General features: G+C 42.6%; 1 protein-coding gene across 1 annotated transcript; it reads right to left on the reverse strand.

Moving 5' to 3' along the window:
• Window positions 1-16: 16 nt before the first annotated feature.
• On the reverse strand, window positions 17-27850 carry LOC110504725 (long-chain-fatty-acid--CoA ligase 1). The gene is made up of 21 exons (XM_036969939.1): window positions 27763-27850; window positions 16158-16384; window positions 15525-15639; window positions 15373-15437; window positions 14338-14439; window positions 14062-14161; window positions 13670-13845; window positions 13408-13440; window positions 13249-13300; window positions 13030-13103; window positions 11768-11845; window positions 11444-11578; window positions 11194-11328; window positions 10953-11048; window positions 10485-10557; window positions 10152-10240; window positions 9746-9862; window positions 8655-8798; window positions 5285-5386; window positions 3256-3327; window positions 17-3136 (listed from the first exon to the last, which is right to left on the reverse strand). The coding sequence occupies exons 1-21, from the start codon at window positions 27794-27796 to the stop codon at window positions 2996-2998; spliced, it is 2160 nt and encodes a 719-aa protein (XP_036825834.1). The 5' UTR covers window positions 27797-27850; the 3' UTR covers window positions 17-2995.

A 27850-nucleotide genomic window follows, 5' to 3' on the forward strand; every position in this document is an offset into this window, starting at 1 on the left:
AATAAATACACAAATCTTAATTGGGAACAGTTTTCCACCTGAAAATCTATATTTATTCTTTACAAAACAAACAAATCCAAGACAACATAGTAGTCGAAATAATACATCAACACCAAGTTTAAACTATGCAATATTTCATATTAGCTACACTGTTTTTTTATCACTCAATTTTCACAAGTATGTGGTACATTTTGAAAACTCTAAGAACACTTTCAACTGACTGAGTAGAATAAACATAACCAAAATCACAAGTTCACTGCACCAAATCACTCAATTCAGATACATATTCAATCTATGCATCTGCTTTCAAAATGCAATATTCACTTTTGATATTATTTTTTTGTCATTCGTTAACAAACAATCACAAACTACTGAACCAAAAATGTGTAGTTAACATATATAGTTTGATAACTGGTTAAAACTAGAAATGTGTATCTTGTATTTTTTGCCATTTGATTAAATGGTAGTTCAAATGATTAAATTGTGAGTATAACATTATCTGATGTATTGGGGACTAAACTAAATGTGCTCATACTATTTAATGGAAAACTTTGATTTAGCATAAATGAGTCAGTGGTGAAAGATGTGTGAAACCCCAATGAATGCAAAATCAAAGGTTCTAAACATAAGATAGGTGGCATTACAAGTGTTATCAGTTTGAGTTTTGAAAATAGACCACTTACATCTAAGAAATGTGCCAAATTGATTGAAAACTGTAAATCACATACCATCTGATAACACATGTGAAACAAGTTGTGCACATGAATCAAATAACACCACAACCTAATAAAAACAGCTAACAATTCAATAAAATAATTAATTTGAATGACTTTTACCCCACACAAATAATTTACACATATTGTATAACTTACAAAGATTGTCTGTAGAAAGTCTAAATGCAAATGCATCTAAAGTAATGGTGTTGAATGAAATGAATAGGATGCTATAGTCCTTCCCAAGATTACATTGAACATTTTTACAATCATGTAGGTTCTCGATCTCAAGCTTTCACATCATTGAACCACTGAAGAACTATGCAAACAAAAACACATCCCCTATATAGATAAATATCTATATATATCTAAGAAAGAAAAAAAAAATCACATTTAGGCTTTAGTGTTTAGGTGTTTGTGTTGGAGGGTGTTCTGGAAAGTGAGAACATGTAGCCCTGAGAGTTGCAGTACAAAAAGGAGGAGATGCCTGAGAACTCAGCACAAACCACTACTTCATTTGATGCTGATGCTTCATTCTGCAATAGTTGCAGGAGTCCATAAAAAAAACACTCCTTAGGATTACACACATTCATGTATTGATACATCTTAACCTGAAAAAAACATTCCTGAAATTATTTATTATGCAATACAAATCATTACCCTATAGCAGGGGTCTCTAATTACATTCATCCACATGCCAATTTGTTTCTTGAGCGGATGGTTGGGGTGCCAGAACATAATTACAAATAATTTGTAAAATGCAAATTGACTGGAAGAATCCGAAACAGACAAAAACAATCATTTCAACCCTTGATTACATTGGAATATGAGCACATATTTATTCATGGTAATACTTTGAAACAGCTTTTCTAAATTTTTCTAAACTTTGGAGATGATTCTGCCCCCCACCCCACTCCCAAAAATAAAATTGTGGAAATGTGTATTTGTTTGCTCAGAAAACTTGTCGGGCCGGCTATTGGGGTTACCCAGCCCTATAGAGTGGTAGATTTTCTACAGGTAGGCATGTATCCTAAGATATATTTCCCCTTTACACGGTTTCACCATCCCTTAAAGCCTATGATAACATCCAAAAGTCTTCGTTGGAATACATTGTATGTTTGCAGAATATATATATATATATATATATATATATATATATATATATATATATATATATATCTAAGGCCCTAAAAATTGCCAAAGACTTCAGCCACCCAAGTCATAGACATATCTCTGCTACCGCACGGCCAGCGATACTGGAGCGCCAAGTCTGGGACCTAAAGACTCCTTAACAGCTCCTACCCCCAAGCCATAAGACTGCTAAACAGTTAAATCAAATGACTACCCGGACGATATGCATTGACCCCCTTATTTATTACTATTTTTTGCACTGACTCTCTTGCACAGGCTCCATGTACACTCACTAGACTCTAACCACACACACACACACACACACCCACACACACACACACACAGACACCACATGCACACAAGTGCTGCTGCTATTCTGTTTATTATCTATGCATAGGCACTTTACCCCTACCTAAACGTACCGATTACCTTAATTACCTCGACTAACCCTGTACCCATACACATTGACTCTTGACCTTGTATTTAGCCTTGTTATTGTTATTTTTTATTGTGTTACTATTTTTCCTTTAGTTTATTTAGCAAAGTTTTCATACTTAAAAAAAAAAACTTGGCATCATTGGTTAAGGGCTCTTAAGTAAGCATTTCACAGTAAGATCTACCTACACCTGTTGTATTTGACGCATGTAAAACGTGATTTGATTAGTAATATACATGATGGCACTGGACGGTGGTGGTTTACTGGTACCTCATTCACTTGACCTATTGAACATCACCAATTGACAACGAAGATGACTGACATGCTCACAATACTCAACTAGTAGCAAGATAGACCAGCTTTGGAAAAGGAAGCCCTGAAAAATGAGAGCCGGGTGTGTCGTTTGTTCTGTACACGAGAAGACTAATGAGGTATGGTATCATTTACTGACAGTTGCTATATACCAGTATATGGTATTATTTACAGTACTGATGCTATGTGGTATCATTTACTGACAGTTGAGAGTGACATCAAGAACAGTTTATTCTTCCCTAATGGTCCTATTGTGTTTTGTTCCTATTCAGACAGAGAGCAACTGGTCATACAGGGTAAAGTGTATCCATAGACCAGGCCTCACAGACATGTCCTCAATCAGTTTCATAGAAGACCTCTTCTACCAGCTCTGGTTACACCCTACCTTCCGTCCTCCCACTGTTCACATCTTGATCTTGGAGTACAGTTTGTCAATCTGCTCCCTGAAGTAGTTCCTGAGTTCTGCTCTCTTGGCTTTCAGGGTGGGAGTGAGAAGTCCATTTTGGATAGAGAACATCTCTGTGAACAGGGTGATGTCCTTCACCTGATCAAAACAAGAGACATGAAACAGATAACAGTTATGTTCTCTAGTTAAGACCTGATATGTAATCAAACAGACTGTTAATATTCTCTCAAATATTTTGTCCAAGATTAACCCTTTACCTGCTCAAAAGATTTCAGACCACTGTCTATTCCTAGTTTCAAGATGTCTTCCAAGATGGCCTTCTTTACATCCTACAGAGACAAAAGCACTTCATTTCAATGGTGTGAATTCTCCAACATATTCAAGTCAATGTTCTATATCAGGGATGGGCAACTACCGGCCTGCAACCCTGCCTTTTGTAGGTCCGCAGCTCAATCCCCCCCCCCGAATTAAAAATAAATCAAATCTGCAGTTTCTCTTCTGTCAGTCACTCAAATAGCCCATGTCAGTTAACATTGTTTGATTGTTAAGTTAGTCTAGCCAGCTATCATGGTCCAACTACAGACCAAGGGATCCACATTGACACCCCTCTTCTATATGGAGAGAGACTGTTGAAAATACAGTGCCTTGCGAAAGTATTCGGCCCCCTTGAACTTTGCGACCTTTTGCCACATTTCAGGCTTCAAACATAAAGATATAAAACTGTATTTTTTTTGTGAAGAATCAACAACAAGTGGGACACAATCATGAAGTGGAACGACATTTATTGGATATTTCAAACTTTTTTAACAAATCAAAAACTGAAAAATTGGGCGTGCAAAATTATTCAGCCCCTTTACTTTCAGTGCAGCAAACTCTCTCCAGAAGTTCAGTGAGGATCTCTGAATGATCCAATGTTGACCTAAATGACTAATGATGATAAATACAATCCACCTGTGTGTAATCAAGTCTCCGTATGAATGCACCTGCACTGTGATAGTCTCAGAGGTCCGTTAAAAGCGCAGAGAGCATCATGAAGAACAAGGAACATACCAGGCAGGTCCGAGATACTGTTGTGAAGAAGTTTAAAGCCGGATTAGGATACAAAAAGATTTCCCAAGCTTTAAACATCCCAAGGAGCACTGTGCAAGCGATAATATTGAAATGGAAGGAGTATCAGACCACTGCAAATCTACCAAGACCTGGCCGTCCCTCTAAACTTTCAGCTCATACAAGGAGAAGGCTGATCAGAGATGCAGCCAAGAGGCCCATGATCACTCTGGATGAACTGCAGAGATCTACAGCTGAGGTGGGAGACTCTGTCCATAGGACAACAATCAGTCGTATATTGCACAAATCTGGCCTTTATGGAAGAGTTGCAAGAAGAAAGCCATTTCTTAAAGATATCCATAAAAAGTGTTGGTTAAAGTTTGCCACAAGCCCCCTGGGAGACACACCAAACATGTGGAAGAAGGTGCTCTGGTCAGATGAAACCAAAATTGAACTTTTTGGCAACAATGCAAAACGTTATGTTTGGCGTAAAAGCAACACACCATCCCCACTGTCAAACATGGTGGTGGCAGCATCATGGTTTGGGCCTGCTTTTCTTCAGCAGGGACAGGGAAGATGGTTAAAATTGTTGGGAAGATGGATGGAGCCAAATACAGGACCATTCTGGAAGAAAACCTGATGGAGTCTGCAAAAGACCTGAGACTGGGACGGAGATTTGTCTTCCAACAAGACAATGATCCAAAACATAAAGCAAAATCTACAATGGAATGGTTCAAAAATAAACATATCCAGGTGTTAGAATGGCCAAGTCAAAGTCCAGACCTGAATCCAATCGAGAATCTGTGGAAATAACTGAAAACTGCTGTTCACAAATGCTCTCCATCCAACCTCACTGAGCTCGAGCTGTTTTGCAAGGAGGAATGGGAATGGAAAAAATGTCAGTCTCTCGATGTGCAAAACTGATAGACATACCCCAAGCGACTTACAGCTGTAATCGCAGCAAAAGGTGGCGCTACAAAGTATTAACTTAAGGGGGCTGAATAATTTTGCACGCCCAATTTTTCAGTTTTTGATTTGTTAAAAAAGTTTGAAATATCCAATAAATGTCGTTCCACTTCATGATTGTGTCCCACTTGTTGATTCTTCACAAAAAAATACAGTTTTATATCTTTATGTTTGAAGCCCGAAATGTGGCAAAAGGTCGCAAAGTTCAAGGGGGCCGAATACTTTTATATCAAGTCTAAATTGTGAATCGGTGCAGATGGTCAGTGGTCCTACCATGTTGTTGCATAGGTCTCCGTAGGATCCCTCCAGTCCTCTCTTCTTGGCCCAGCCAGGAAGGAAGTCAGGATCTGGCACAATGATGGCTACTAGGCATGCCTGGAGGAGAACACAACATTATAGCTGAGGGCTGTGCATTCTCACTCTGTCCACCTCATTTCCCAATGTTGCCATGAGCACAGCCAAACACAGAAGTGAAGGATTTGACTCCCACTTTACTTCCCTACTGCAGTGTGCCAGTGGCAAACTTGTCAGAGTAAATTATTTGAAATAGTCAATTTATAGAGTATAAAAGTAAACAAGTGTATAAGTGTAATTTAATATTTTTAAAAAAAATTCAAGTTCGCTAATGTTAGCTAGACCTACTAGTAGGCTAGGTCTGTTGTGATAAAGTAAGTTGTGTCAGAGTTAAGGCCCGGGCCATCCACCAAGCCAATAACAATTGATAAATTACAGGCTACATAACTATAAAACATTGGTGAGCATCCCCACTAGAGGAATGTTTCTCCTTTTACATTCCTACACCTGTCATCAACTGATCAACGCATCCTACTGCACACCTCCTATTAATAAGGTGGTAACACAGATACTGGTTCAGACCATTCAGTGCTTTCATGGTGTGTTCATCGTCAGTGACAACTGCAAATAATACTTCAATGTACAGTGCATTCAGAAAGAATACAGACATGGACTTTTTCCACATTTTGTTACATTACAACATTCTAAAATGTATTAAATCATTGTTTCCCTCTTCAATCTACACACAATACCCCGTAATGACATTAGACATTTTTAATTTACACAAGTATTCATACCCTTTGCTATGAGACTCAAAATTGAGCTAAGGTGGATCCTGTTTCCATTGATCATCCTTAAGATGTTTCTACAACTTGGGAGTCCACCGGTGGTAAATTCCATTGATTGGACATGATTTAGAAAGGCACACACTTGTCTATATAAGTTCCCACTGTTGACAGTGCAGGTCAGAGCAAAAACCAAGCCATGAGGTTGAAGGAATTGTCTGCAGAGCTCCGAGGCAGGATAGTGTTTAAGCACAGATCTGGGGAAGGGTATCAAAAAAATGTCTGCAGCATTGAAGGTTCCCAAGAACACAGTGGCCTCCCTCATTCTTAAATGGAAGACTTTTGGAACCACCAAGACTCTTCTTAGAGCTGGCCACCCGGCCAAACAGGTGACCAAGAACCCGATGGTCACTCTGACAGAGCTCCAGAGTTCCTCTGTGGAGATGGGAGAACCTTCCAGAAGGACAACTGTCTCTGCAGAACTCAACCAATCAGTCCTTTATGGTAGAGCGGCCTGACGGAAGCGTCTCCTCGGTAAAAGGCACATGACAGCCTGCTTGGAATCTGCAAAAAGTTACCTAAAGGACTCAGATCACGAGAAACAAGATTCTCTGGTCTCATGAAACCAAGATTGAACTCTTTGGCCTGAATGCCAAGCGTCACGTCTGGAGGAAACCTGGCACCATTCCTACGGTGAAGCATGGTGGTGGCAGCATCATACAGTGGGGATGAAAATAGCTGTGCAGTGACGCTCTCTGCCCAACCTGACAGAGCTTGAGAGGATCTGCAGAGAAGAATGGGAGAAACTCCTCAAATACATGTGTGCCAAGCTTGTAGCATCATACCCAAAAATACTTGAGGCTGTAATCACTACCAAAGTTGCTTCAACAAAGACCTAAGTAAATGGTCTGAATACTTAGGAAAATGTGATATTTCCGCGAGGGGTTTAAATACATTTGCAAACATTTCTAAAACCTGTTTTCGCGTTGTCATTATGTATTGTCCATAGCCGACGTCACTGCTGTTTACAGCCTAACTTGAATAACCGCTCACACCTCCTGTTGTTTCATGTCAAAATAACAGCAGAGGCAAACAGCTTAGACCTGGTCATGTAACCATTTGGATCAGTTTTGGTCTATTCTGGACAGTTTAGGTCAGAAAGGTACATTAGGACACTCAAGGTGTTGTCAGGATGCAGCCCAGTGTTAAGACAGACCTACTATAGGATAATATGGCCTACTACAAGATATCCTGCATCTCTCCTCCAACAGGCTGAAGAAAATAAGTCGAAATAAGTGTCCAACAAGCTTTTGTAGTGTGGGTTTTCCTGGGACCCACAAGATGTAAGAGGATTCGCCGTGGCAGCGGAGAAGACAAGTGCGTAATTGCGCTACAGAACAATGAAGACAGACAGGTGCGTAATTGCGCTACAGAACAATGAAGACAGACAGGTGCGTAATTGCGCTACAGAACAATGAAGACAGACAGGTGCGTAATTGCGCTACAGCACAATGAAGACAGACATGTGCGTAATTGCGCTACAGAACAATGAAGACAGACAGGTGCGTAATTGCGCTACAGAACAATGAAGACAGACAGGTGCGTAATTGCGCTACAGAACAATGAAGACAGACATGTGTGTAATTGCGCTACAGAACAATGAAGACAGACAGGCTAGAGATGTAGCCTCTCACCTAAATTAGAAGCATATGCATATTAGCCCATAATTCATAAGCTCAATGTTAAGCTTAATACTGCAGTGAATAGCCAGTCGATTTACACAGCAAAATAAAAAAAATACTTTATTGGATAAGGAAATCATAGGTTAGGTAGCCTACACTATGTCCGGCGCTGAGGCTGTGGCGCCGAGGCTGTGGCGCCGAGGCTGTGGCGCCGAGGCTGTGGCGCCGAGGCTGTGGCGTGCCTGTGGCATCAGCTTGAGAAGCTACCTTATTGTTTCAGTTTTTTAGGGACAAGAAATGTATCCTACCTAGACTACAACAACACAATGTAATGAAGAACGTTATTGTTTTCAAGTGAGTGCAAAACTGTAGTCTAGAATGTAAACTGCAGTGAATAACCATTACAAAATAACCACTTATTTGAATAACCACTACAAAAGCCTGGCGTTTTAAATGCATATTCATTTAGAAATACCTGCATCTAGCCTGCCTGATTGGGCAACTATTTTTTTCTCATCATTTAGCCTACAAGGTCCAGGCACATTAGGACAGTAATATGGTGTATTTTGTCATGATGTATCAACTAACAGAAACATGCTAATGCAGGGATTTCTAGCGGGGTGCATATTAATTATGATAATGCTCAAGCGCAGAGAAAGTTGTATCCATAGGTTCTGCGTTTGGCTTCAGTGCTTTAAAAGCGTTAAAAAAATGAGGTGGATACCAGGGTCGTATTCATTAGGACTAAACGTAGCAAAACGTTTAGCATCTAAAAAAAAAGTGCAGGTAGTACCTCCCAGTTTCAGTCCATTAACTTTCTAATGAATATGACCAAGTAGTAGATCCATTTTCCTTATGGACACAGTATCAATCCCTCCTTACCTGTAGGCTGTCCCCATGCACAAAGACCTGGGCCACTGCGTCACTCCTGGTGTAGATATTCTCTATCTTCTCTGGTGCAATGTACTCTCCCTGGGCCAGCTTGAAGATGTGCTTCTTCCTGTCCACAATTCTCAAAGTGCCGTTCTGTACACAAAGATGAGAGATCGTAATAAGAGTGTTATGAAACACTAGGCGGATATAGAGGCTGTATACACACTCGGTGGCCCGTTTATTAGGTACACAGAAATGGATCGCTCCTACAGTGAGTCATGTTGTCGTGGCTTGGTATATATAAAAGCAGGCATCCAATTACTGTTTGATTGAATGTTAGCATGGGCAAAACAGAAACCCAAGCGGCTTTGAATGTGGTATGATAGTCGGTGCCAGGCGTGCCGGATCCAGTATCTCAGAAACGGCCGCCTTCATGGGATGTTCACCCAGGACAGTGTCTAGGGTTTACCGAGAACGGTGCGACAAACAAAAAACATCCATTCAGCGGCAGTCCGGTGGGCGAAAACAGCTTGTTGATGAGAGGTTGAAGGAGAATGGCAAGTATTGTGCAAGCTAACAGGAGGACAAATACCGGCGCATTGCAACAGTGGTGTGCAGAACGGCATCTCAGAACGCACAACTTGTCAGTCTTTGTCATAGATGGACTATTGAAGCAAACGACCACAGCAAGTTCCACTCCTATCAGCTAAAAACAAGAAGAAGCCCCTCCAGTGGGCACTCCCTCACCAACACTGGACAACTGAGGAGTGGAAGAACGTTGCCTGTTCCGATGAATCTCGGTTGCTGTTGAGTCATGCTGATGGCAGAGTCAGAATTTGGCGTAAGCAGCATGAGTCCATGGCCCATCCTGCCTGGTGTGAATGATACAGGCTGGTGACGGGTGTACTGCTTTCCAATCTGCAGAAACTGTGTGATGCCACTGCGTCAGCATGGACCAACATCCCTGTGGCACATTTCCCGACTTGTAGAATCCTTACTCCCCCAAAGAATTCAGGAAGTTCTGGATGCACAGGGGGTCCGACCGGTACTAGATAGGTACCTAATAAACTGGCCTGTGTGTGAGTGAGTTATATACTCACCGGTAACCACTTGCCAATGTCCCCTGTGTGGACCCAGCCGTTAGCATCAATGGTCTCCTCCGTCTTCTCTGGGTCCTTCAAGTAGCCCAGAAACACGTTAGCTCCTTTCACACACACCTGGAAAAAAAACACACACACATCCTATAGACTTAGTGCATGGAGTGTAAAGGGGATATGACCCATTTCAATGTTGATGAGGTAAACACTGCAAATACACAATCTTTACATTCTGAATGCATCCTAAATGGCACTCTATTCCCTTTACTGCTTATGACCAGAGGCCCTTGTCAAAAGTAGTTCACTATAAAGGGAGTAGGGTGCCATTTGTGACAGACTTCAGTAGAGTAACAGCTTCATGTTAAACAGCGCCACTTGGTACCAAGGGCAATGCCAGGCTCCCACCCACCTCTCCCTCTCCATTGGCAGCAAGGTAGTTCATCTCAGCCACATCCACCAGCTTCACCGAGTTACATGGCAGGGGCGCTCCAACATGACCTGAGGAGGGAAGCATAGAAACAGCCCAGACAGAGTTAGCCTCCATAACACAACTAGCCTATGTCCCAAATGGCACCCTATATAGTGCACTACTTTTGACCAGAGCCTTATGGAATAGGGTGCTATACCTCATAGGACCCCCAGGGGGAGTTGGTGACTGGCTATAGTATATAACCTCTCTCCATAAACGGGATGACTAATGTGTGTGACGGTTAATGTAACGGTTAGGAAGTGTGTTCGTTACCTGCTGTCCAATCCCCTGGTACTGTCATTGTGCAGCCCGCTGTGCATTCAGTCTGTCCATACCCCTCATACAACTGTTAAAGGAAAACAGACTTTTTTGGTACCGTTTCCATTATTTTTATGTACGATGCAGGACTGGGTCTGTCCTAGACATTGCATGGGAGTCTTGTATTGATAACATACCGCTGGATTTCATTCATATCAATACCAAACTGACAGGCAAATTTCTACCTGAGAAACTTCAATTGTCTTGAATGGTATGTTAACCATTTACCCATCATGTGACTTTCAGAGCCTGGACCTTGCACTAACTAGTCCGACACAAACGTATAGCCCCTACAATCCACTTTACTGGCCTGGAACACTCATGAGATCCTACAGCTAGGCATCAGTATACCACCACACTACAACCTCCGCTGGCGCTATCCAATCCCAGAATGCATCAGTGGAGACCCTAAGACAGACTCACTTGGCAGCCCAGCGCGGCTCGCAGGAACGTCAGCACCGTGGCAGACACGGGGGCAGCACCTGTTATCATCAGACGCACCCGTCCTCCCAGACTGGCCTACAGGGGGCAGAGAGAGAGAGAGAGAGACTAGAATCAGGAGGTCATTAAGATGGCTGGACAAGTTTTGGACATGTTTTACTATGTGCCATTCAGTGATCTGAGAAGCATAGCAGTTCTCTCAGTCAGGGAGGAGATACAGTACCTGCACTTTCCTAAAGATGAGTTTGTCCCAGATGCTGTCCCTCCTAATGATGCCACTCAGCAGCTCAGCCTCTTTCCTTTTAAAGGCAAAGTCCAGCACCCACCTCTTCAGAGAGGTGTTAGCCTGCCCATAGATCTGAAGACAGGGCATTTTGAGGTCAAAATAAAGCAACAACTGTAGTCAACACGAGAGCTGTAGCAGGCAGCAGGGCATTACAGGAAACGTAGTTAGGAGAGTCAGTGTTTCTCACCTTGTCGAACATCCTGTTGAGGAGGCGTGGCACCACAGGAAACACTGTAGGCCTCAGGGTGGTGAGGTCATCCATCAGCAGGCGGATGTCTCCCTGGAAGAAACCAATCCTCCCCCCATGCACCAGAATGACTCCCTGGGGTGAGAGGTCAGAGGTTAGAATAGCACAGAGTTGGAAAGGACAAATTATGTGTAAAACTCAAACAGGTCTGTAGATATGGGACCATATCTGGCAAAAAAGCATCACGCATTTACTTTGTAGTAGAAGAATTTGAAGGTCAGAGGACTTACAGTAGCACAAAGATAGAAAAGCATGGATACATACCTCTACAACTCTCTCGAACATATGAGCAAGGGGCAGGTAGGATATATGAACATCGTGGTGGTCTAATATGAGGTGATCCTAAAGGATACACACGTACAACAAAAACACATAGAACAAGGGGAGATAATGATTATGAGACCCCCTACAACCACCACCCGCTCAAAAATGTGTGCCAGAGGCAGGTATGACAGCAGTACATCCTCGTGGTTAGGCAGGCAACAGGCCTGGAGCCCACAGAACCAGAGGAGAGTAGATGAGAGGACAGAAGCAGGCGGGCCAGAGCAGCACAGAAAGACAGAGACACACCGGGTTGGCATGTTAGCGCTGAAACAGATACACCGGGTTAGCATGTTAGCGCTGAAACAGATTCACCGGGTTAGCATGTTAGCGCTGAAACAGATACACCGGGTTAGCATGTTAGCGCTGAAACAGATACACCGGGTTAGCATGTTAGCGCTGAAACAGATACACCGGGTTAGCATGTTAGCGCTGAAACAGATACACCGGGTTAGCATGTTAGCGCTGAAACAGATACACCGGGTTAGCATGTTAGCGCTGAAACAGATACACCGGGTTAGCATGTTAGCGCTGAAACAGATACACCGGGTTAGCATGTTAGCGCTGAAACAGATACACCGGGTTAGCATGTTAGCGCTGAAACAGATACACCGGGTTAGCATGTTAGTGCTGAAACAGATACACCGGGTTAGCGCTGAAACAGATACACCGGGTTAGCATGTTAGTGCTGAAACAGATACACCGGGTTAGCGCTGAAACTGATACACCGGGTTAGCGCTGAAACAGATACACCGGGTTAGCGCTGAAACAGATACACTGGCATTAGCAGAGAGGAAAGAAAGAGGTTCAGAAATAAGTTACAGCACAAATAGCTTAGCAGTAAATCTTGGCACTTGCAAAAAGGAGGTAGAGTAAGACAGACAAGCCAGACACAATAGAGACAAGGTTTCACAGCACAATTTGTCAGACAGCAACAGACAGTCCTCATGAGCATGTGGGTATCATATTAGATGGCAAGACAGTGTTTATACATGAGTAGGTTGGGCGTAAACATGATATTTGACACCATCTTTCCTCACAATCATTAGCTTGTATGGTTCACAACGACAGGAAACATTTGAATAACAAGGGGATGAAGTGACTACATCCTGAACTATGGGAGTTAAACTGCGGAGAAGACGATGCACAAACCTATTTGCTCACATATGTGTTAGTCGTAAAATAACACAGATCTATTGTTTTACCTCAATGACTTTGATGAAGGCAGAGCAGTTGGAAGCAACATTCCCATGTGTCAGCATGGCTCCCTTTGGGTTCCCTGAGGAAGACAACACAAAAATGAGAGACTAGCCTCATACATGTGGACACATTAAACAGCACTCTTCAGATAGAGCCACACAAGAGGGCCATAGAGGCCATCTTAGGACAGTGCTCCATTTGGCATTGATCATACAATGGCGTACCTGTGGTTCCACTGGTGAAGCAGACAACAGCCATGTCTTCAGGACTGGGAGGCTGCAGAGAGCAAAGGGTCCCAGGTCAAAGAACTGAATGAATGAAGGTGAAATCAACTTCAATCAATATGGGGCAGGAGGGAGGGACAGATAGGTAGCTTTACTCACAACTGGTTGGTGGTGGTGGGCCTTGCCGATAGCCTAGAAGAAGACAACATGAATGAACGTAGCTTGAATATGTAGTAGCAAAAGCTAGTCTCATAGGACAACACCAGATTGTAGGACTTCACTTGTGGTAAAGACAGACGCAAAACAACGCAATTCTAGACTGCGCCTACCTAAAGTCTGCGGTTTAGCACACAAAAACAAATTTAGTTCCGAAAGTGGTAAAACAGACAACCCAGTTATAAGTCAGAGTTTCTCCCCTCACCTCCACTTGGCTCAGGCTGAGAATGTCGATGCCACAGTCCTTCCCCTTGGCCACCAGCTCATCATCAAAGGGCTCCATGAGGATGATGGTTCTGACACTGTGCTCCCTGCCAGAGACGCACTCCAGGACCAGCCTGGCCTTCTCAGGGACGTCACACAGTATGCTGGAAATGTTGGCTGTGCGCACGTGTACACACACGGAGAGGAGAGAGAGAGAGAGATAGAGAGGAGAGAGAGAGGAGAGAGAGACAAAGAGAGAGAGGTAAATAGGGTCAACCACCAAACCCACAAGAAATGATCTCTCAACGAGATAAGCTGGGCATATAAAAGCTGATGGAAATATTACAATTGAAATGTATTCTTATTTGAGAGCTTTTCTTGGTTGTTGCTCACCCTTGTCGATGACATAGGCGATGGCCTCAGTGCCCAGAGTGTCATACAGGGGCACAGCCACCAGGGAGAAGGTATAGCAGGCCAGCTCAGCGATGGTCCACTGCAGACACACAGCGCATATGACTCAAACCAGTCTTATATTGCTTCTATAGAGTAATGCCTGTGTAGTATTTACCCCACATGTAGCAGATTCAGAATGAATCAGTTGAACGTGGTTAACATTGTATGTGACTGTCCTATTTCATGATGTACTGCTCTTCAAGTGGTCTTGCTCACCTCTGGTCGGTTCTGAGCGAAGATGCCAATGAACTGGTCTTTGGTTTTAGTGTGTCCCCTGTGGAGCAGCGCTGAGCCCAGGTTCTCTGCCTTCTCTGCTACCTGGGGGTGGAGAAAACACAGCTCGTTATTTAACTCTGCAAGTCAGTTTAGAACAAATTCTTATTTACAATGACGGCCTACCACAGCTAAACCCTAACCCGTAAGACACTGGGCCAATTGTGCACCATTTTATGGAGGGCACACAGCTCTTTAGGGATGGGGTGGAGGGCACACAGCTCTTCAGGGAAGGGGTGAAGGGCACACAGCTCTATTTATTTAAACTTTATTTAACTAGGCAAGTCAGTTAAGAACAAATTCTTATTTTCAATGACAGCCTGGGAACAGTGGATTAACTGCCTTGTTCAGGGGCAGAACAACATATTTTTTTTATCTTGTCATCTCGGGGATTCGATCTTGCAACCTTTCGGTTACTAGTTCAACGCTCTAACAACTAGGCTACCTGCCGCCCCAGGGGAGGGTGGGGTGGAGGGCAAACAGCTCTTTAGGGAAGGGGTGAAGGGCACACCGCTCGTTAGGTAGTTAATGATACACACTCCAGGATGGATGACTCAGCAAAACACCTGGGACATATTCATTAGTACAGACTGTAGCAAAACATTTTGCGGTGGAAAATTATTTAGCAAGAACGGTTTCTTATTGGACAAGTTCAGGTAGTCCCTCTCTGTTTGGTGTCTAGTGAATATGACCCTGCGGTCTCAGAGGAGAGGGGGAACACTAGGAAGAGTGACAGAGGACTGTAAGTTCCTCACTGGGGGAGGGGAATCCCTTGTGGTTTGGATGGGAGTGGCTGGCTTTCTGTTTAAATAGAGCACTCAGACACACCACGGGGCCTTGTAGACTGCCTAATTATGATAGAATAGTGCACCAAACAATCTTTGACTGCCTAAAACTACATTTGGTATAAGATCTAACCAGAAATATATGAATCATACTATAAAAAGAGAAAGTGACAGATTAATGTTGTTGTCCTACCTCGGAGTATGACAGCCACTCATAGGACTGGCTTGGTTGTCTTGCTCCAAGACAGGGACCATTGTCTAGTGGAAAACACACAATGAACATTTCAAATCACCTCAAGGTCATAGTACGTCAAGTCTACATAAGGTGCTTAGCGAGACACTCACTGGAGACCCGTGCGCCCCTGAGGAAGAACTCATACATGGTCTTGGCGTCGTTGTACAGGTGGGTCAAGTGTTTGTCGCTGTCCAACAGCGCTGACCGACGGGCATACTCTCCTCCCTGACAGGAAACACAATAAACAGCCATCATACAGGCGACTAGCTCACTGTCTGACTACAATAGGTATGAACCAAAGACGTCGGCACAAACACCAAGATTTAAAACTGAGGAACTCCTCTGTGTGCTAATAGTATAATGACTAGCGGTGGAGAAGGTTGTTCATTGTGCTCATCCATCCTGTTCTTTTCCGAGTCATTTGTTTGTGTGAAGCATTGTGTTTACTCACTCAAGTATAGCTACACATGCATCAAACTAAGCTGGCCAACGCCTTTTCTGGGCCAAGTGTGGTGGGTACGCTCCACCCATGACATAATGCCACTCTCAGGATGGCATATTCAGCCCTTACTATGACTCATGAAGTGAGGTTTTACTTGAAGAGGCTAACTTGATGCAGGGCTGAAAGTAACGAGAAAAAACGCGTACCTCTTTACACATAACGATACTTTCAGGCATTGCCACGTCATACAGAAAGCATGCCATGTCCTTTACAATAGCAGGTCGGTGCCTACTCTCCTTACCGGAACCTCGACGGACTGCATTTTCAGGTCGCATGGTGGCTTCAGGGCCTTGGGCCGGGTGGTGTACCAGTAGGTTGTGAGAGCAGCAAATGCCCCCACACCCACCAACGTGTGTGTGGACAGGCTGCGCAGGTACTGCCGCACCTCATCCAGCTCGGGGAAGCGCAGCTGATTCAGGAGCTGCTGGGCTTGCATGGTTGGGCCTTTGCTAGCGTCTGTCTGTCTGTCTGTTGGGAAGAAGAGGCATTGTTAAATTAACATAGTCACGTACTATGTCCTAAACCATCAAACAAATTTCCTCCTGGTGAGAAATCAAATCATTAATAAATCTAATCAGAATCCGTATCCTAAAAAGGTCAATTTCTATGTTAGTTGGCTACTAGCTTAACAAGTACTAAGCAGGGAACACTGGTTGTGAAATCAAATCAATGTTTGTCACGTGCGCCGAATACAACAGCCGAATGAATACCTTACAGTGAAATGCTTACTTAGACTCTAACCAATAGTTTAAAAAAGGTATTAGGTGAACCATAGGTAAGTCAAAATGTTTTAAAAAAACAGTAAAAAAAACCGTGACAAATAACAGTAGCGAGGCTATATACAGACACCGGATAGTTAGGCTGATTGCGGTAGTATGTACATCTAGATTTCCATATGCTACTCTATATTTAAAAGATCATACTCTCGCTGTAAACATTCTCAGGTTTGAAATTCCCATGGCATGATTTCAGCATTCATTCACTAATAGCTAGTCTTATCCTCTGTGTGATACTACTAGTCTGTAGAACAATGGGTTCACTATGCTCTCAAATAACCCGCTCTCTTTCTTTCTCTAGTAATAGGTAGGGACAGGAACATTTATCAGTGTTGTCATGAAAACACACAGAGCAGAAGGTCCTTTATAGTGAGTGTTGTGAGGGTTGTGGTTCTATTGAACTTTGGAGCAGATAGTGGCCTACATCCCAGTGTCTTGGTCATTGACCATTTAGATTAACCCACAAGAGTCTAAACCTGCCTAAACCTGGGGGGGGGGGGGGGGGCTACTAAACCAACATATGGAATTGCTTTAAGACGCCAACAGGTATCAAAAGTATTTGATGAAACATAACTTGAATTACGATCATGTCTCTTCGACCAGATTTCCTAAAATAAGTTCACTTTTAGCTGAATTCCCGATTAGTTTTTTTTGTTGCCAAAAAACATGGTGCATTCAGGAAGTATTCAGACCACTTTACTTTTTCCACATTTTGTTACGTTAGAGCCTTATTCTAAAATGAATTAAATATTTTTTTCCCTAATCAATCTACACACAATACCCCATGATGATAAAGCAAAAATGTATTACAAAAAAAATATGTAAATAAAAGGTATTTCTAAGTATTCAGACCCTTTGCTATGAGACTCGAAATTGAGCTCAGGTGCATCCTGTTTCCATTGATCATCCTTAAGATGTTTCTACAACTTGATTGGAGTCCACCGGTGGTTAAATAAATTGATTGGACATGATTTGGAAAGGCACACACCTGTCTATATAAGTTCCCACAGTTGACAGTGTATGTTCATAGCAAAAACCAAGCAATGTGGTCGAAGGAATTGTCCATGGAGCTCCAAGACAAGATTCTGTCGAGGCAGAGATCTGGGGAAGGGTACCAAAATATTTCTGCAGCATTGAAGGTCCCAAAGAACACAGTGGCCTCCATCATTCTTAAATGGAAGAAGTTTGAAACCACCAAGACTCTTCTTAGAGCTGGCCACCTGGGCCAAACTGAGCAAACGGGGGAGAAGGGCCTCGGTCAGGGAGGTGACCAAGAACCCGATGGTCACTCTGACGGAGCGCCAGAGTTCCTCTGTGGAGACGGGAGAAGCTTCCATTAGGACAACCATCTCTGCAGAACTCCACCAATCAGGCATTAATGGTAGAGTGGCCAGACAGAAGCCACTCCTCAGTAATAGGCATGACAGCCTGCTTGGAGTTTGCCAAAAAGGCACCCAAAGGACTCTGACCATGAGAAACAAGTTTCTCTGGTCTGATGGAACCAAGATTGAACTCTATGGCCTGAATGCCAAGTGTCACATCTGGAGGAAAACTGTCACCATCCCTACAGTGAAGCATGGTGGTGGCAGCATCATGCTGTGGAGATGTTTTTCAGCTGCAGGTACTGGGAGAATAGTCAGGATCGAGGGAAAGATGAACGGAGCAAAGTACAGAGAGATCCTTGATGAAAACCTGCTCCATAGTGCTCAGAACTTCGAAGGTTCACCTTCCAACAGGACAACGACCCTAAGCACACAGCCAAGATAATGCAGGAGTGGCTTCGGGACAAGTCTCTGAATGTCTTTGAGTGGCCCAGCCAGAGCCCGGACTTGAACCTGATCGATCTGTTGAGACCTGAAAATATCTGTGCAGCGATGCTCCCCATCCAACCTGACAGAGCTTGAGAGGATCCGCAAAGAAGAACTGGAGAAACTCCCCAAATACAGGTGTGCCAAGCTTGTAGCATTGTACCCATGAAGATGCGAGGCTGTAATCGCTGTCAAAGGTGCTTCAACAAAGTACTGAGTAAAGGGTCTGAATATTTATATTTAGGAAAACATATTTCCGGAGGGGGGGGCTAAAATACATTTGCAAACATTTCTAAAACCTGTTTTCACTTTGTCATTATGGGGTAGTGTGTGTAGATTGATGAGGGGGGCTGTAACATAACAAAATGTGGAAAAGGTCAAGGGGTCTGAATACTTTACGAATGCACAGTACACACATTTAATAAACTTTGGGGGGCCCCAAAAAATTATAATAAATTGCGGGCAACCTGTTGCCGACCTCTTGCCAACACATCATATCCAGTCAAACAAGTGATTCAATCCACATCAGTTAGCTAGATAACTGCTTTATCTAGATAAAGTGTTTCATGCTAACGCCAACAGCCCTGGGTTCAGAATATGGAGGTGATGGCCCCCATGCAGTGCCAGCAGTGGATCATGCCTAGCAGGCAGGAGGAATGTGTGCCTTTGACGTAACCCTATAGGACCAACATGACTTCTCACCTACTTCTTCTGTCTATTATTGTCCCATGCATTTATTCTCAGACAGTTACACGCAGACACATCACCTGCTGCTAGAAAGATGCACAACACAAGGAGGACAAGTCTTGTCAGGCCCCACGCTTTCCTGTCAAGTAGGCTATTTGATAGAATTTGAAGACATTGTGGTGGAAGTGGCATAATAACCGACTGACCAATTTATAACCAAGCCTTACTCTAGTACTTGAGTTTCAGTAAAAAGCCTAACAACCACAAACCTCTGCTCTGTCTACATGCTTCCCTTCCCCAGGTTTTACAAGCAGCGTGGAGAGGTTTAAAGAGAGCACCATAGTGTGATGTAAACGCTCAGACGTCCTTCAGATGTCTTTCTCCACAGCACAACTAAGAGTGTGAGCTTCTGATCCACAACCCGCCACCAAACAAAACAGGTAGACAATACTGGGGTCTCAGAACTGGTCAAAACTACTGCACTTTCAGCAAATGCAAGTGTACTGTAGTGAGCTACAATACTAGTGCCTCCAAGAGTAGCTAGCTGATCCAAAGTGTCACTGATTCAGAGAAGCCACATGTTGCCTATAAATAGTAAAGATAACAGCAACATAGAGGTGGCTGGCCAGTGGCATACAGTGAGGCCCAAAAGTATTTGGACAGTGATCTTAACATAAAAAAATAAAAAAAATCTAACTCCTCATTATTCATGATTATCCGTAATATTGGTAGCATCCACATAAATGTAGAAATCCACATATTATGTTCTTATTTACAATAAAAGTGACTCCAAAATGACACAATACATTATTTATCATTCATTTCTATTGGGTACAAAATTACCTGAAACAACCTAAAACTGCAAATGCATCCAATAAGTTTGTAGAGTCACAAGCTTTGTAGTCATTGCATGCTAGGAATAGGGGACAAAATACTAAACTTTTTACTACTTTAAATACACATAAGTGAACTTTTCCAAATACTTGTGTTCCCTAAAATGGAGGGGGGGGGACTATGTACAAAAAGTGCTGTAATTTCTAAATGGTTCCCCCGATATGGATGAAAATACCCTCAAATTAAATCTGACAGCGAGTTTGCACTTTAACCTCATAGTCATTGTATAATTTCAAAAGTGCTGGAGTACAGAGCCAAAACAACAACAAATGTGTCACTGTACATACAACACACACACACACAGGTTAGAGCGTTGGGCCAGTAAGATGGAATCCCAGAGCTGACAAGGTTCAAATCTGTCGTTCTGCCCCTGAACAAGGCAGTTAACCCACTGCTCCTAGGCCGTCATTGTAAATAAGAATTTGTTCTTAACCGACTTGCCTAGTTAAAAAAGGTTAAATAAAAATAAATACACACACACACACACACACACGTCTCTAGCTAATCAGAATGAGGGAAAGACATAGGTCTTCTTAGCAGGTCAATATGTCTGTCCTCACAGGTGGCTGGCCAGTGGACAATAGTGCAGGAGCCTATCTGGTCAGATGCCAGTTCACAGTGACCAGAGGACAGGTAATATGTCATGTCTCAAAGGTCAGACTCGATGGTCCAACCCCATTGGCCAGAAGCCCCTCAGATATCCGCTGAATGATTACAGGAAGTGGTGATTGAGTGGGTGAAGATATGGTTAAAGATATTTAAAAATATATTTTAACAGCAGATTTTACTGGGAAAATATTAGTGGAAAGGACAGAAGGATTGTGCTGCTGTTCAATGGATGGGGAGGTTAATTAGCTATGTACCACAATGTGTAGGCATATTAATGTGAGGTTACTCGAGGTAACAAGAACTTTGAATAATCTGTTACATCCTGATGGTGACAGACGACATAGATCAAGTAGTACCACTACCAGGCCAAGAACATCAGTCAAGGTCTGGCCAGGGAAGCCATGTATCCAGTCACATCATAGCCTTGTTTGCCCTCCCAGGTTTTTCTGCCTTCCAACCAAAAGGTAACCTGAAACCTACTACAGCAGCCCGCCCGACCTCTAAACTTGGCAAGACTGGGAAGTAAAGGATCACCCCATGCCCTATCAGCCAAGCAGACTGAGGGAAGGGAGGGAGGAGCGGGAGTGCAGCTATTTAAAACAAAATGATGGTTGAACGGAAAATACTGGACAGGGGGTATGTTGTGTGTTAGTGTGTGTTGGATAGGGGGAGCAACTCCCATTAACACGTAGAACAATTTGAGTGTGCGCCATCAGACATCAAGACAGAGACACTGAAGTTCAACTGGCCTTTGCAATAACACATGGGTTAATCTACAACTCCACAGTTATGGAGTCCTGGTTAATCTCATCACTCATTTACATCATCTTCTTTACTTATGGACATACATCCAGAGCAATGCTTGTTTCAGAGGCGTTGTGACTCATAAGTGACTGGTGGTGAGTGATGTGCGTGTCCTTCAAGCCAAATCTTTTCATTCACTGACTGGGCTTATTTACATGGTAAATTCTACACCTCAGGCTCAGATTATATCATAGTCACTCTCAAAGCACATACTCACTTCACTACTAGTGGCCAAGTCTAAGCAGCAGCACAGTGTCTGGAGTTGACAGACCCCCCCCCCCTTTCAGGCTGGTCACCTAAGGATTAAGAAGGGGGACAAACTCACTGTATTTGGTTCATACAAAAGCTCTTCCTAAACTGCAGTGTTTACAATAATGCAACACCTGAACACATCCAAAACCTGGAGGCATTACAGTACAATACTATGATCATTACTCTATTAGGGGAATTACAGTACTATGATCATTACGCTATTAGAGGAATTACAGTACTATGATCATTACGCTATTAGAGGAATTACAGTACTATGATCTAGAGGTCGACCGATTAATCGGAATGGCCGATTAATTAGGGCCGATTTCAAGTTTTCATAACAATCGGAAATCTGTATTTCTGGGCGCCGATTTGGCCGATTTTTAAAAATATTTTTCTTACACCTTTATTTAATCTTTATTTAACTGGGCAAGTCAGTTAAGAACACATTCTTATTTTCAATGACGGCCTAAGAACGAGGCAGAACGACAGATTTTAATCTTGCAACCTTACAGTTAACTAGTCCAACACTCTAACCACCTGCCTCACGAGGAGCCCGCCTGTTACGCGAATGCAGTAAGCCAAGGTAAGTTGCTAGCTAGCATAAAATGTATCTTATAAAAAACAAGCAATCAACGACTGTCGTTGCACCAATGTGTACTTAACCATAAACATCAATGCCTTTCTTAAAATCAATACACAAGTATATATTTTTAAACCTGCATATTTAGCTAAAAGAAATCCATGTTAGCAAACAATATTAACCAGGTGAAATTGTGTCACTTCTCTTGCGTTCATTGCACGCAGAGTCAGGGTATATGCAACAGTTTGGGCCGCCTGGCTCTTTGCGAACTAATTTGCCAGAATTTTACGTAATTATGACATAACATTGAAGGTTGTGCAATGTAACATGATTATTTAGACCCGTTAGATAAAATACGGAACGGAATAAACGTTTTGTTTTCGAGGTGATAGTTTCCGGATTTGACCGTAGGCTCGTATTTCTGTGTGTTTATTATAGTTAAGTCTATGATTTGATATTTGATAGAGCAGTCTGACTGAGGGGTGGTAGGCAGCAGCAGGCTCGTAATAGTCAAAGGTATATGGTTTAGAGAGAAATAGTCGACGCGTTATAATTCCTGTAATAACTTGCGGCTGAACTTGAAAGGGGTTCCTTCGTTATTTTAATGTTCATGTCTTCCATACAGAATGTCTTGATCTATTTCAAATAAGGTCTGTGTTTCGTGCTTAAACCACCTCGGCATTTTGATACCCGTGTAAATCTCACTAGGATAATGTAACGTTTGTCAACATATTTTCATAAATCCACTCAACAAAAAAAATATGATCTTCACTTATATTTAGCCAATATTGATCAGTTACCTTGTCCTATGGATATCTACACAGCTATAAAATTGGCAAGGTGGTGTAAGCCACGAAACACAGACCTTATTTTAAGTGAAACTAAAAATATCCTATGGAATAAATGAATGAAGGAACTGCTTTTCAGATTTTGCTAGAAGGCGTCATGGGAATTATGACTCGCACTTTGGTAGTCAATTCTTACCATGTCCATTATTAAAATAGGATTTCCTGCATATAGAAATTACAGTTTTTGTTTTCAACATTCATCACAGGTAACTTAAACTCTATTTTTTATCAAACAGTTGAGAGTATTTGTCTCCTAAGCAGACTCTTCAGTATCATTGTCACTTCAGAGCTGTGTATGTGTGTGTTTTACAGATGGCAGAGAAAAGCAGAGCACCAGTGTGGGACTATTACATGGAAATGGCACCAGAGAAAGCAAGGTGTCTTATTTGTGATAAAGATGTAAGCATGGGGTCAGCAACGGCTAAATCAAAAAATACCACCAACCTGTGGAATCACCTTAAGAACACCCATCCAAAAGCCCATATGTATTATATTAAGTTAAAATAAAAGTGTTCATTGTTCATTCAGTATTGCTGCAATTGTCATTATTACAAAAAGGTGTGTATATACAGTGGGGCAAAAAAGTATTTAGTCAGACCACGAATTGTGCAAGTTCTCCCACTTAAAAAGATGAGAGAGGCCTGTAATTTTCATCATAGGTACACTTCAACTATGACAGACAAAATGAGAAAAAAAATCTAGAAAATCACATTGTAGGATTTTTTATGAATTTATTTGCAAATTATGGTGGAAAATAAGTATTTGGTGAATAACAAAAGTTGATCTCAATACTTTGTTATATACGCTTTGTTGGCAATGACAGAGGTCAAACGTTTTCTGTAAGTCTTCACAAGGTTTTCACACACTGTTGCTGGTATTTTGGCCCATTCCTCCATGTAGATCTCCTCAAGAGCAGTGATGTTTTGGGGCTGTTGCTGGGCAACACGGACTTTCAACTCCCTCCAAAGATTTTCTATGGGGTTGAGATCTGGAGACTGGCTAGGCCACTCCAGGACCTTGAAATGCTTCTTACGAAGCCACTCCTTCGTTGCCCGGGCGGTGTGTTTGGGATCATTGTCATGCTGAAAGAACCAGCCACGTTTCATCTTCAATGCCCTTGCTGATGGAAGGAGGTTTTCTCTCAAAATCTCACGATACATGGCTCCATTCATTCTTTCCTTTACACGGATCAGTCGTCCTGGTCCCTTTGCAGAAAAACAGCCCCAAAGCATGATGTTTCCACCCCCATGCTTCACAGTAGGTATGGTGTTCTTTGGATGCAACTCAGTATTCTTTGTCCTCCAAACACGACGAGTTGAGTTTTTACCAAAAAGTTATATTTTGGTTTCATCTGACCATATGACATTCTCCCAATCTTCTTCTGGATCATCCAAATGCTCTCTAGCAAACTTCAGACGGGCCTGGACATGTACTGGCAGGGGGACACGTCTGGCACTGCAGGATTTGAGTCGCTGACGGCGTAGTGTGTTACTTTGGTCCCAGCTCTCTGCAGGTCATTCACTAGGTCCCCCCGTGTGGTTCTGGGATTTTTGCTCACCGTTCTTGTGATCATTTTGACCCCACGGGGTGAGATCTTGCGTGGAGCCCCAGATCGAGGGAGATTATCAGTGGTCTTGTATGTCTTCCATTTCCTAATAATTGATCCCACAGTTGATTTCTTCAAACCAAGCTGCTTACCTATTGCAGATTCAGTCTTCCCAGCCTGGTGCAGGTCTACAATTTTGTTTCTGGTGTCCTTTGACAGCTCTTTGGTCTTGGCCATAGTGGAGTTTGGAGTGTGACTGTTTGAGGTTGTGGACAGGTGTCTTTTATACTGATAAGTTCAAACAGGTGCCATTAATACAGGTAACGAGTGGAGGACAGAGGAGCCTCTTAAAGAATAAGTTACAGGTCTGTGAGAGCCAGAAATCGTGCTTGTTTGTAGGTGACCAAATACTTATTTTCTACCATAATTTGCAAATAAATTCATTAAAAATCCTACAATGTGATTTTCTGGATTTTTTCTCTCTCATTTTGTCTGTCATAGTTGAAGTGTACCTATGATGAAAATGACAGGCCTCTCTCATCTTTTTAAGTGGGAGAACTTGCACAATTGATGGCTGACTAAATACTTTTTTGCCCCACTGTATATACATTTTAAAAATTGGTATCGGCTTTTTTTGTCCTCCAATAATCGGTATCGGCGTTGAAAAATCATACTCGGTCGACCTCTACTATGATCATTACTCTATTAGAGGAATTACAGTACTATGATCATTACTCTATTGTCCCAACTGAATGTGTTTCATAACATGAGGACCCTTTGTATACATGCTAAATGGACTAAAGTAGTAACAACATGAATGAAAATAATTTCAGCAAGGTCACAACAACGGAGGAATACTATGAATACTATACTATATACTATGTTTCTGGACAGCTCTGTAAGTAGTAATTGGGGGGGGGGGGGGGGGGGGGGGGGGGGGGGGGGTGCTAATATCATATAATGGAGTCCCAAGCTCTATGCCCACAATCTGTCCCATCTGTGGGTGGAAGAAGTGCCCTCTAAACTCAGAGTCCTAGTTATGCTACATCCTAGGAGGTTTAGGACACCGTCAGTAAGTCCAGGGGTGTATTCAGTATATCTTGCAACGGAAACCGTTTACCAAACAAACAGAACGAAAACGGGACCTACCTGAATTTGTCCAATAGAAACATTTTGGTTTCTGTTTGGAGTAAACCATTTCTGTTGCAAAACATTTAGCAACAGAAGAATCTACATTATAAATACAACCTAGGTTAATGGCTTTCAAATGACAGAATGAATGCATCTGTTCCTGTTCTACAAAGACAAAACAATGTCATTAGCACCCAGAATGTCATCTCATCAGCTAGACCCCTCAATCATGAATGCCATAGAAACCACTCTAAAGCATCTTTATTTTACTAGGCAAGTCAGTTATTAAGAACAAATTCTCATTTACATTGACGGCCTAGGAACAGCGGGTTAACTGCCTTCTTCAGGGGAAGAACGACAAATGTTTACCTTGTCAGCTCAGGGATTCGATCTAACAACCTTTTGGTTACTGGCCCAATGCCCTAACCACTAGGCTACCTGCCGCCTGTACTAGGCTACTTGCTGCACCTTTATTGGTTAGTGAAGCAACCCCATTGATCAGTCTAGGCTACTTGTGGTCACACTGGATAAACTTGGATTACCTTTGCCTAGGTTCACTTGGCCAAAGGTTGCAGCAGAACAGACCTCTCTGAGACCATTCCCTTTACATCAGGGGTGTCAAACTCATTCCATGGAGGGCCTAATGTCTTAAGGTTTTTGCTTTTTCTTTTCAATTAAGACCTAGACAACCAGGTGTGGGGAGTTCCTAACTAAATAGTGACCTTAATTCATAAATCACGTACAAGTGAGGAGCGAAAACCCGCAGGCACTCGGCCCACCATGGAACGAGTCCGACATCTGTGTTTTACATTGTCTCAAGACAGGCAACCAGGCCTGAGCAACGTGTTATTGACCAATAATTTGTTCAAATGTGCAAGTTGTACAGATTGCAATATGCAAACATAGGCATATTGGAAACAATACACCCAGCAACTCGGCAAGTGCAATGGGGAAAACAATGTCCTCATAATAATAGGCTTCAGGGAAGTTTTTGTACCGGAGCACAATGAAAACAATCAACATGATGCTCCAATGACACCGTAAAGGAGTTTAACTGGTCTCACTAAAACTTCTCCAAGAGCAGAGTGTGAAATTACAAGAAATTGCATGTGTGTGTGTGTGTATGGAGACACACAGGGGAAAGGCAGGATTAATGGGCCGGGCAAGAACCAAAGTGACAGCTGAGCTGGGACCTGTTGAGCCATCCAATGAGGGAGTGTCACCTTTCACCTCAATACCTATGGTAGAGAGAGGAGAAAAGACCCGACTGCTTCCGATGCAGCCATGGGGTGAGCAGGCAAGGGCGTGCTGTCATTTTTAAAACTCACAGTAAGGAATGCACAACCGAAATACATTAGGAAATGCTAGCTACCAAATTTAACTACAATCAGGAAAAACTACAATAACCGCTAAGGCACATACAGTTTAGCACATTGATTTGGTTTAATCTAGCGTGAGACACGTTTAATTGATCAATAGCGAAGTAAATTGTTTTTGCTACTCATTAATCTGGATAGGAGTAGCAAGCTTACTATTAACTAACAAATTGACATGGCATTATGAACAACTGTTACCAGACGTGGCTCTGTCGCTAGCGTGTGTAGCTCTATCTAGCTATTACATTACGTATGGATCCGATCCATTCAAGCCATAATTCAACAAATGCTTATAATGAGGCGATTAAAATCTGCCATCATTCCTAGCTACAATAATAAACAACGTTTATTTCATTGTATATTTTTGGCATTAACATTTGCATACATTTGCTGAACGTTTCCATTCATTCATTCATTGAGACATACCGGTATTTCAAGTTAAAGGCGTTGAATAGTCTCATCTATGAAGCATAAATAGCTTTCTAAAATAATCTATCGTAAAAACACGACATAGACAACAATGACAACCTACCTTTGCAGCGCGCCAGCGTTGTGATATTGACCATGCGTCTTGGAGGATGGCAAGTCCGCGGTACACCCGGCTCGTGAGGCGACGCTTA

The sequence above is a fragment of the Oncorhynchus mykiss genome, chromosome 31 (genome assembly GCF_013265735.2).
Source record: "Oncorhynchus mykiss isolate Arlee chromosome 31, USDA_OmykA_1.1, whole genome shotgun sequence".
In the NCBI taxonomy this organism is placed as follows: Eukaryota; Metazoa; Chordata; class Actinopteri; order Salmoniformes; family Salmonidae; genus Oncorhynchus; species Oncorhynchus mykiss.